Raw genomic sequence first — 12,305 nt, 5'->3', positions numbered from 1 at the left:
TCCACTAATGTCGTATCTTGACATAGGAATCTTAAGACTGTCATGCTTCACACGCCTAATCAATTGCTTTGAGTCATTTAGATTTCTTGGGAGAAGTTATCGATGGTGACCGTTGGGAAACTTTATTATGTGTTGGTGTGGTCACGAAACTCTCATCAACAAGTTATAATTGTGAAAAGTTGTGACAGTTGCAATGGGCAAACATGATGAAGGGGTGTGACTTCTCCCTCACATTGGAAGATATGTTGAGTAGGACATGCAAGAGAGATCAATTTCAAGAATAATTTATTATTCTCAAAAAGGCAGCAATGAAGGGTGGTAACTCAATTATTATGAAAAGTGGAGACCCTTTCACCAAAAAAGTATAAGGGAGAGACCATTCCAAGCATTCAAGGATCACTTATTAATCATCACACCAATGCATCAAATCAGCACTCATTCAATTATCACTCATGAATCCATCAAAGCAATAATCAATTATCAAATCAAGCAATCAATCAGCAAATCATCAAGACATATTTGGAACAAAAATAAAGTGAGAATTGAAATAATTCAGATTATATAAAGGCACAAGTATATACAGCATAAATAAATTAATTCAGAATATAGATTGAGAACAGCAATAAATATATTTCAGAAATTAAATCATTGCAGCCATTTGAGAATAAATCTATTGATTCATCAAGAGGTATTTTGTTAGCAATGATATAGCAAATTTCCATATGCAATCAATTTTGAATTTAAGGAAGTGTCTTACAAATAGGAAGGAAGGTCCCCCCTTCCAAGTCGACAAGAGATGAGAGGATGGTTCCCCTTTCATACTCTTATCAAATTGGCCAAGAGTTAGAAGGATGGCCCACCTTCCATGCTCTTGAGCTTGATCAAGGAGGATGACCCCTCTCCAAGATGAATTGGGAGTTGTAAGGATGGCCCCTTTACATGCTCTCAGCAATATTGAGGATGGCCCACCTTAATATTGCCATTTGCAAGTATTTCTAAGAAATTGACTCTGCGGTTGGCTTCGAGGGTTGTACAACAACATATTGAACTGAATGTTGTTTATGTTATGAAGTAGTGAATATAAATAATATTATGATCTGAATATTATCATAATTTATTGATAACTAATATTTATCAAATTCTTTGGTTGGGCACGTGAGGGGATGAAATTTTCCTAGGGTTCACTTGGGTTCACCAAGCTTGCACCCATAGGATGTGTGTGAAACCCTATCCAAACCCATAGGGGACTCGCCTTGGACCCTCAACTTGCTTTGAACTAGACCGAGACACGGGGCTTCCTATGGGTGAACCAGTATAACAAACGAAATTTTATGATCTTCATTAGGAAGGTGGCTACTGTGTTTGTGTCACTCATGTGTGGCTAAAAGTTTGTTCTTCAGCAACATCTTCCAAGGGATGTCCACACTCTAATAAAAAGTGGAAAAAGTAGTCCAGGCATCCAACATCCCCTTTGCTTATTTCTTTTTAGCAATGTAAGGAATCAAATGGTCCCTCACACAATCCAACATGATACACTTGCATTGGCCATCTTTTTATCATGATCAGCCAACTGTGCAAGATCAATTAAGGTATCAAACATGATTTCCACAAAGACCAATGTTCCATGGCCATTGGAGACGTGGGGACGGATTTCGGGGATAGGGGGACAAAGGACCTAAGTTTGGGGATGGCGGGGGACGGCGGCAGGGGGTGGCGGGGTGGTGGTGTTGATATACATATAGTACTTGAAAAACTAGTTGTGAAAAGATGTATAAGAATTAAATTTCAAATGAAACTATGGAAAATTACTAAAATTATAAAATAGCAAAATTTGAAATACTAAATATGAAGATTTCTTGAATGGTCGATAAAATTTGACAAATGAAATTGTCAAATTGAAGATTTCTATTATATCGAAAATATGACTATCGGATATCATGAAGATGATTACATCATGATCATTACAATGAGTAGCAATAGCATTACAATTACTAGCATGATATCAAAATAAGACTTAAGTACAAATATCAAAATGTCAAAATGGAGTGAAGGGAGGCCTCTAACCATATGCAAACTCCTCATCACTGGAACTGTTGGACTCCTCACGGTCAAGATCCCTCAAATTAACACCTACCAGCCTTTTCCGAAGTGGTGGCATCCTCATCAACCTGTGATGGCTCTACATCTCATCATGTCACTGGACTCTCTTTGTACACAAGTGTCTTGTGGTCAATGAGACACAAAGCACTATGTACAACCATAAGCTTCTCTACTCTCTTAGAGGTAAGTATGTTCCTTTTAAGAGAGTGGATGAAGCTATATGTAGACCAGTTCCTCTCAGCAGCTGAAGAACTAGAAACTTGAGATAGCATACAAATTGCTAGAGTGGTAGTCAAAGATTTCTAACCACACAAAAGTGGGTCCTCTCGTGCCATAGTTTCTATATCCATCTTTGTCATGTCTAAACAACCCCTAAGAGTGACAAATTTCATCCACTCAGTGTGAATTATGTTGGCATATCTAGCATCATACATCTTCTCTGTGCACCTAAAGAACCCTACCTTCACCTCATCATCCTAAATTGGTGTAACTCTACCAAGCCTAGCCTTGTACCACTTAGGATCCAAGGCATAGGCACCCATACGCAAGGGAGTGTTGAGCTTGTCCCATCTACGCTGAATGATTGGCAAAATGTGCTCATTGTAGAATGCTAAAGTGGGGTCCTTCACTCGCACAACAGCCCTCATCTGGTCAAGCATAGAATCGATGCAACCATACACCTCTCCAAGGTTAGGTGCATCCCCATCCCCATATTTGATGACCTCGAAAACTCGAGCAATGATGGAGACTATGTATTTTGCTTCAGTTCAAAACGCATCACTCTTCATTATCTCCTTCACCCTTCTCCCCTGCTCTATCTTGGCCTCAACCCAACTATTCTACTTTGTTGTCATAACCATGAGTTGCAGTGCCTCTTGTAACTCAATCATTCTCTCCAAAAGAATGAAATAGGATGCATATCTGTTCTTAATTGGTTTCAAGAACTCCTTCAAGAAGGTCATGAAGAGTGCACGTGAAGTGTGGTGGTTGCAAATAAACACTTGCACATCTCTCGCATCACTAACCACTCCTCTAATCCAATCAATCCTCCCCATGTCCTTGAGTGCATTGTTCATGGCATGCACACAACATGGAGTCCACCAAATATGTCTATAGACTGCCTCGATAAGTTTCCTTGCAGCTTTGCACATGTGTTGCATCTATCACTACTTGGACCACATTTTGTGGCCCAACCTCCTCAATAGCCTCTCTGAGGACCTCATACTGAATATCAACATCTTTGTGATGCCCTATACAATCAACTGCTATGAGAAATTATGGACCCTCTGCACATGTAAACATGATGTTGATGAGTGGACAATGGCTAATGTCTGTCCACCCATCCATAACTATCCTGCATCCAAACGCCACCCACCATGCATTCATCTTCTCCATCAAAACATTGATCTTGGAATAGTTCTTATCCAAAATCGTGGTCCTCAATTTGGTCTCACTCGATGGTACATATGATAGTCCTCCCTTCGCCACCATCTACATCATCTCCTTATAATAAGGAAACCGAGCTACATGAAATAGGATGCCATTACTTTCCAGTGGCATCATCTATCTCATCCTTTAGTTGCACATTGAACAAATCAACTATGGGGTTACTTTGCAACTTGCATTTTCTTATCCCCTTAACCTCTCATGATTGGGCCATGGCACTCGAAGTGGAAGTGGATGAAGGTCTTGACATCACTCCTCATTTGCAATTTATGAGAAGAAGTATGTTGCACTTTCTGGCTCTACTGAAGTTGTGCCCTACTAGACAAAGTAGTAGGGATTGCAACTGCACTATCATCAGGAATGCCCCAAAGCTTGTTAATTTCAATTTTGTATTGAATGTTTTTAGGTTCTTCCAAAAAGCAACACGGATCCACAGCTTTTCCTCTCCAAAAAAGGAAGTGTGCATTGACTCTCGTCATGTTGCCAAACCATGCAAGACCACAAATGTTGCATTGCCACTTCCTTATGCCCCCACCTGTCCCTGATATGCCTTCTATTTTTTATGCAAATTGTTTGAGAGAAGATTTAGGGTCATAAGGACCCCTAGCATACTGTGCCAATAACTCAGAAGGGCAACCTACACTAGCTGGTGCACTTGACATGGAACTAGATTGGGCTTAAAGATCAGCCCCATGGTCACCCCCATCAGTCTCAGGTTCATAATCTGAATCATTTCCACTATGAGAACAAATTTCCATATCATCCTCACTCATATCATGAGAGCTCATTGTGATATTGCATTTCACAAAATAAAAATAAAAATAATAATAAATTCAATAAACATGTAGTTTCAGCCTAGTTTAACAAATTTCAATTTTGAAAACAAAATTTATAATTTAAATATTGATGTTGAATCTTGAAGGCAAAATGATGAACGATTCATTCATCATTTTGCCCTCAAGATTCAACATCAAATTTGATTTTGAAATGAATCAAAGAAAAAAGAAGTATAAACAACCAAAAAAATTGAAAATCAGAAAATGAAACAAACAAAAAACAAGAAATAACCTACCTTGTGCTTGAAAAATCTCTCCAAAATGTTGCAGAATCCTCTTCCTCCTCTTGTTCTTGCTCCTTTTCACTCCTCTTACACTTGCACTCACTCTTTTCACTCCTTCAATGACTCTCTTTTGAGTTTTTCTCTTCACCTAGCTGGTAAAAAAATCAGAAATAGAAATGTGAGTGAAATGAATAATTTTAAGGGTTTTGTAATGCATAGGGGGCATGGGTGGGGCCCACGTCAAATTAGGGTTACCCACAAACCCCAAAAAATCACTCAAAATAAAAAAATTATAAATTTTAAACGCTTTTTACATTTTTGGACGGGAGACTTTTGCACATCTCCCTGGCCCCTCGAGAGACGCCTAGACATCTCCAAGGAGTATTGGAGACGCTGAAATAACTCCGGTGGCAGTGGTGGGGAACCCTACATCCCCGTCTCGAAGACGTGGGCCCAAAGGGGGAGAGACACATCCCCATGGACCATTGACAAAGACCCAAAGATCTACTTCTTCTAACAATATTTGTGACCTACACTTCCAAGACCTAAAATTTCAACCTCCCACTAGGTAGTCACACTTCTAACTAAGACTAAGAGTAGTTATATCTACACTAGAATCTACTGAAACTCAATAAACCAGCTAACATTAAATCAGATCAGCAACCAATCATAAATGCAGAACAACTCTCCAATGACTACAGCAACTAGGGTATCACACCTTATAGCCTTTCATAGGTTCTAAATACTTCAATTACTGAAGTATCATGGGTATCACACCCACTGAAATAAATCATCCGCCTATCACATAAATATGCGCTAGAGTTCTTAACCTAAACTGTCTAATTGAAAATTCAATCAAAACTGTAACCTTGAGAACATTAACGCACAAACGCACATCTGTCTAAAGTAAAAAAAGTAAGATAATAGAAATAGATAACTTCTTGCCTGAGATTTCTATTATTATGAATATTTCTGTCTACATTTCAATTGTGTAAAACAGACTGCCAAGAGTCTTAAACAGGCCTCCCAACTAGGCGACCCACAAAAGCAATCCTATATTTTTAGTTGCCTTCGTCACAAAGCAACTACCTTAGAAATAGTCTGCAGTCACACAGAAATAAAGTAGGAAAACAAACGCCTAAATATATACATTTGTTGACAGCCCAAAAAAAAAAAAAAAATATACGATTGCTGCCAATCCAGAATAAAGCAGCAGGACTTAAGAATAGCCTAAAATTAGCACCTCAAATAAACTAATAAAAGCGGCTAAACGTAGACCAAAACCTAAGCCTAAAACAGTAGTTACATATTTAATAAAATAAAAATAGAGAAAAGAACTGAAAATTGGATCTGTTTTTCTGGTGCCCAGCAGGCAGACTTAATCACTGAAATTAGGGTTTATGACTGCTGCATCGATAAACCTTGTGAGCAAAAAAAGTTTGACAGGAATGAGATGGTAAATTTTAATAAGTAGTCGTTCAAAAAAGTTGTGAGATTAGAAAAAAATCAAGAGCTTGGAATCTCACATGTTCTCAGCACCTTAATTTATTGGTGGAACCTAAGTTGCCAGATTCTTCCCTGGCAGCCCAGGGTCCCAGTCCTGTACGGCCCAAATACTGGTCCAGATGTGGTCCGGCATAAATATGGGAAGGGTCCTGCATTTGGACTGTGGGTTAGCTGTGAAGGACCCAAAGAGAATTTGGAAGAATGAATTTTGACTTAAGCAGCAGAACCCAGGCAGAATTTGACAGGATTTACAATTTTTTTTTAGTTTTTTAGAGTTCTTTTTTGGTCTATTTTGGTCAACTCGACCCTCCAACCCTAAAATAGACCCACTAAAATGGCCAGAAAGGTGAAACATATCTCATTTGTTAATGTTGACTTTTGATGATATTTGATCAGTGATGGCCGATTGTTAATGTTGACATTATTATTTTTGAACTGAAACATCGATATGGTGGTGTATTTTGGCATTTTGCTATGTTATTTGGACTAAATTTAAAACATTAATATATATGGTGGTGTATTTTGGCATTTTGCTATGTTATTTGGACTAAATTTAAAACATTAATATATATGGTGGTGCATTTTGCTATGTTACTTTACTATTAGCATAGTTGATTGTGGTGTATTATGAACTTATTTGCTGCTGCATATATGTATATATTTCTTATTTTTTATTTTTATATGTTTTTGTACGAATGAACCCAAAGCGAACCCGAACCCGAACCCACCCAAAAAAAGTTTTGAATGAACCCGCAAACCCAAATCTCGAACCTGAATCCGAATCTGAACCCGAACCGAGACCGGCAACTTAGATTGAAACCATAGATGATGCTTCAACTTTTGCCCAATGACATATGACAAAGGAAACCAAATGGCTATGATCTCTTCTCTCAATAATTTGAAAGGGCCGGATCCTCCAAAAATTTGTCATTTTGGACTTTTCTTCACTTCTGCCTAAAACTGAAAAAAGATCAAAATTGATTGATAAGGCTAAAAATGAGGTAAACTGGATGTAAGATTACAACCATGAGTCACTTCAAGTAGCCAAGGATAAAATGTGAAATGTGTAGACACTCTTCCTCCAATATAAAATATGCTGACTGGAAAGTGTTGAGTGCGTATATGGACTGAAGATAACAAAATCATCAAGGACTAAAATTTACTCTTATCAACCAAAGTGTCTACAATGTTTCTGGTAACTATATCTACAATAAGAAATGTACAGGATAATGATACAACAACTCATAGAGTGTCACCATATGTGTTAGAGAGGCTATGTGTCATGAGACACTTTTTTAGTGTTTGTTAGGACTGAAAATTGAAAAAAAAAAAAGAGTTTCATTACAGGTTTCCTCTAATATCAAAGCAAAGGGAATTAGAACACAAGTGACAATACCAATGATACATATAACATGGAACCTTAAAATGACTTTATGATGGGATAATCAGGAGGATATAATGATCACTCGAAAAAGAACATACAATTGAAACCCCACGGAAATTGTGAATTTGAAACAAAGACAACTTTTAGTAGTAGGTTAATGGACAGCACTTGGAAAGAATTTGAAAGTTAGAACTAGATAACTCAATGCTAGGACTCCTCAAGATAGAGAGGATGTAGCTACAAATACAAAATTAACTTATTCCTACCTTATCCTGCAACCAGGAAGTGATTGAAAGAAGCATGAAATATTATCTCTGAGGCAATGTTCCCTGCCAAGAAGGTGCCAAAAAGAACAATGTTCCTGAACACTGCCACACTACTGTGACAACTGCTTGTGAAGAGGAAATTCATAGTGAGTGCTTCACTAGATTAATCTAAATACTACACACAAGAAAATTAAAAAAAGATTTACCATCACGTGAACAATCTGCCAAGTACATGAAATATTCAATACTATAGGAGCTATAATTTGATATTTATTGTACTAATATATTAATGTAAGTAATTACACATACATACAGTTGTTCCTAACTGATCAATTTTATGCTTTCTGATTTCTTCATTAATTGATACTTTGGTGTGAATGGACTGCCCCACTTCATATTGTATGGGTTGTGCAATCTGGATTCATGAAAAAACTCAAATATATTACCCATTTTTTGTTGTGCTACATCTTTTGGGATGCTACAATTTTTCTCTAACAATTAATCTATTAGTGTAAAGGCAACCTGAATCAAATTCACAAACCTAAAATGACTCGACAAAGCATTGTCATGATGGTAGATAACAGACCAGAAAACAAAACAAGATGAACTGCACCAGTATTAGCGTACTTCAAAAGTGCTAGCTAGCTATAGCTGGCATAGTCTATACTCTATCCAACTGTACTTGAAGTATAGTTTAAACTTTAGGCAGAGAAACTCAGTAAAATTATACAAACAGCTCGATAATGTGTTCAAAAGATTACAACAAAAAACACAAGGATACAAAAAAACAAAGGCTTGAAGGCCTCTTAATCACTCTGAAAATCCTAGGAGTTATTAAGCATGTCACCAAAATTATCAGATTGGGAACTCCATAAGGCACTAGAACGAAGCCATCCAACCTAAAATGAATACTAAGTACATTAGTCAAACACCAATATATCTAGCAATGAAAATACGTAGGACAAATAGAAAAATCACCTGCACAGATTGCATTTGCTGTAAATCAGCCAACGCCTTTGCTCTGGACTGCTCATGCAACAGCAAAACACAACTTTAGATAGTTCTCACCAGCTGTAGATGTCACCCTACTGTACAAAAAAAAAATGCTATCTTCATATGAAAGAGGATGGGTAAGAAAAACAAAACTGATTCATTGGTTGCCCATCTTTCATAATAATGAGTGTATTTCTCTAAAGAATTTTTTGCCATCTCCCTTCTTCTCTCAGCTTCATCGTACTGCAGGGACATGTAAAGCATACAACATTAAAAGACCTTAACAACAGCAGTGATGCCACCATGCAAAAACCTTATTATTGAAAACATTAATGGACATAGCTATCAACCATTAAAAATGATGATATTATTTAATCCAGCAATAAACAAATATTATCTTACAACTCCTTCCTGTTTTGCTGTCTCATATCTATTGCAAGCATAAAAGCCACCAGTTCTTTCACCATGCTCTGACCAAGCACCTAGACAAAGCCTGAAAATGCACAAAGATTGCAATTAGAACTAGGTAATCTTTTTTACAATCATCACAGGTTCTATTATGAAGGGCATGGGCAATTTGACTACATTAACTACTAAAATTTCATATGTTATTACAAGTATGCTATATTTATATGTAGTCACGCAAAAAATAGATGTATATGAATTTAATTCAATTAAATATAGAAACATGGCCCTCAGTATCTAGTGAAAAAACAGGAATAACTTGTTACCATAGAAATTCAAAACATCTGAAAGTTTCTAGATGATAAGACTTACCAGCAAAATTCAAATTTACATGGTGGTGTGCATGTAATATGCATACATCCTTGATTTTTCTCAATTGGACGTTTGCACTTTGGACATGGCTTAGAATTGGCAAGAATCCTGAACAAAGTTCCCAGTGTAAGATTGGGGTGGTTCCAAAAACCAATGGTAATTATGATAAAAATGTCAACATTAAGAATCCAAGAAAGATAAGTTCATACATGAAAATAAATTAGAAACAATTCAACATGCACTAAAACATCTAGAAGTAGATTGATTTTCACTCTGTTTTATAGAAGCCACTAGCTTCCTGAAAATCAAAACAGTCAAGACAACTCATATGAGAAGAGATTGTTTCTATTATTTGAAACTATACAAATCTAATTCACACCCAACGGATTACAGTGTAATGATAGTGAGGGATTCTCCTGAGAACATCACCCAGTTTTAAATTCCCCTCCTCACAATAAGGCAACCCCATAACACCAGCAAAAATGTGATGAGGTTATGGCATAAATCACATAGAAAATGGAGTGCATTTGAGCATAGCCAATGTTTAAATCTTAAGAATGTGACCCAAGTTTACCCAACACAAGACTGTTTTCAAAGCTCAACTGACACAAGAATGTGTCCATAGCTTACCACAGGCAAGAATACAGTCCAGTCTTCCCGTATACTGTATTATAGCGAGCCCTTAAACCTAACATTTGCTAAGCAGGAAAAATATATATCTATTTCTTGTTAAGGATTATAACAAAAAAAAGCATCAGTGCAACAATGACATTGAAAATGCTTCTCTGTGTCACAGTGAAATGACAGTCACTATATACCCTGCATTATGGAGATCAACTTTGAAGAGAATCAGTTTTAAACAGACAACATTGCAAAAGAGGTTTGAATTCCAAGAAAAGTGACTATTTCCAACCACATCAGTGTAGATCAGACAATGCACAGAAAAATCTAAATAAAGAAAACAAGTTAAGATGGCTACTTGTATGTGCATGTCAATAGTCGCACTATCTAACCCAAATACAGATGCGATTCTCAACTAACATGAGCTCTTCCAATTTCCAAACATCATGGTACTTGGGAAGAAATGAATGTATTGCATGTGAATGATACCCAATATGAAAAACATTGATTACCAAAGAAGAATGGGAACATCATTTGAAATCTTGTAGCACATAAACAGTTTCTTTACTACTTATATAATAAATTAATGAGACAGGTGAACTAAATTACAAAAGACATCAAAGAAATACCTGTGAAATTATTATACGTACTTTAAAAAAAAAAAAAAATAGGAAACTGAAAGTTATATTAGATGAATGAGATCATTCTCTAAGGAGTATTGATGTTAATAATGATCATTGATGATCAGTTTTATTATCATGAAACAAGAAAATATTTCAAGACTACAAACATATTTATCATATGTTATTCAGAAATATTCAGGTGTTTAAAGCAACTTAGAAGGATTTAAATAAAAGCCTATATGTCAAATCCATTAGAACATACCAATTCATGTTTTCTGACTCTGCACTGTTCTTTAAGATCCACTTTGCCACTGTCTCGCAATCTACCGGACGGTGAGCTTCTTCTAAACACTGAAGTAGATTTAAGTTACATAAAAAATAAGAACTTTTGGCATAGGACAACAAATTTGGATGAGCAACTTAACGATATCAGTGTATTAACCTTTTATGTCAATAAAGGAAAAAGGCTAGGTGCTGGTCTAAACAAATATCATCAAACTAAGGAACAAAACATAACTTACATTCCAGCAAAAGATATATGAGCATTTGCAAGTAATGTCATAAGAACCACTTCCAAGGACAAATTCTACAGCATATTCACAGCCAGGTGCTGGACACCACTTAGTCTACAAAAAACAGCAAATTATCAGTTTCGTTTCATCTCTCTGCTTCATAATCTAATGCAGTTCTTAACAGACATTGTTATCCACTGTACATAATCTTTTAGACCAAAGTTGCCAGTTCTGGTATGGGACTGGGTACAGGTACATGGTTCTAGTATATATATTTCTCTTCATATCAATCAAACATATGCCTTCACCTTTTCTTCCAATGCCCATAAATCTCAACAATAGTACAAAAACTTTTGTGGACAATTTTCACAAGTCCAAGTTAATAGAAATTTAGACAATTAGCATTGAACAACATAAATAAGTACAATGAACATGGCACAACAGACACAAAGATGATGTTGATCCAAAAGTTAAACAATATGAATACATTAAATATAACATGGTCCTAAATGTATCCTACACTACAATGCTTGAACTATGATGAATCCTCTACAAAATGACTACAATGAGATAACTACACACAAGCAATCATTTTCATGTTATTAAAGTAATCCTATAATATTTACTTTTAGTTTATATTTATATGCTCGATTAAGTCTTGAAGATAGACTTCAAGAATATTCTTTATTCTTTTAGTTGTCTCGTTTTCTTTACTAGTTGTTGATCTTATCCTTTACATATAGATCATTTGTATCTCTTATTTAAGGAGACTTCCACTCCTTTGTTACTATTGAATATCTCGGTAATCATTTTGTGTCTTGTATTTTGGTGATATGGTATCAAAGCCCAAGCCAAGTTTCAAGATCTGAGAATGTGTGGAGTTCTACGGACAACTATCGATAGTGACACCTCACACACACGTGACATAGAAGGACCAAAGCTCTACTTGCATGGCACTATACAGAACTGTATGCATCATCATTTAGGGTAGAAACAAGAGATCTGTTTTTCAACAAA

At 36.2% G+C, this 12,305-nt stretch overlaps 1 protein-coding gene across 4 annotated transcripts in view; it reads right to left on the bottom strand.

Moving 5' to 3' along the window:
• Positions 1 to 12,305, bottom strand: part of LOC131070369 (probable E3 ubiquitin-protein ligase ARI8) — a 161,743-nt gene that overhangs the window by 43,282 nt on the left and 106,156 nt on the right. For 2 of the 4 annotated variants that reach the window (XM_058005872.2, XM_058005871.2), the window contains exons 6-12: positions 11,298 to 11,402; positions 11,039 to 11,127; positions 9,533 to 9,640; positions 9,158 to 9,248; positions 8,909 to 8,998; positions 8,741 to 8,788; positions 8,076 to 8,177 (exon numbers count right to left, since the gene is read on the bottom strand). In XM_058005872.2, the coding sequence (XP_057861855.1) occupies positions 8,076 to 8,177; positions 8,741 to 8,788; positions 8,909 to 8,998; positions 9,158 to 9,248; positions 9,533 to 9,640; positions 11,039 to 11,127; positions 11,298 to 11,402 (633 nt within the window). The remainder of the gene's footprint in view (positions 1 to 8,075; positions 8,178 to 8,740; positions 8,789 to 8,908; positions 8,999 to 9,157; positions 9,249 to 9,532; positions 9,641 to 11,038; positions 11,128 to 11,297; positions 11,403 to 12,305) is intronic. The other 2 variants (XM_058005875.2, XM_058005873.2) reach the window with 1 other exon arrangement.

This window comes from Cryptomeria japonica, chromosome 3, assembly GCF_030272615.1.
Source record: "Cryptomeria japonica chromosome 3, Sugi_1.0, whole genome shotgun sequence".
In the NCBI taxonomy this organism is placed as follows: Eukaryota; Viridiplantae; Streptophyta; class Pinopsida; order Cupressales; family Cupressaceae; genus Cryptomeria; species Cryptomeria japonica.
Note: the sequence above shows the minus strand (reverse complement) of the source record. Positions and strands in the feature narration are given on the sequence as shown.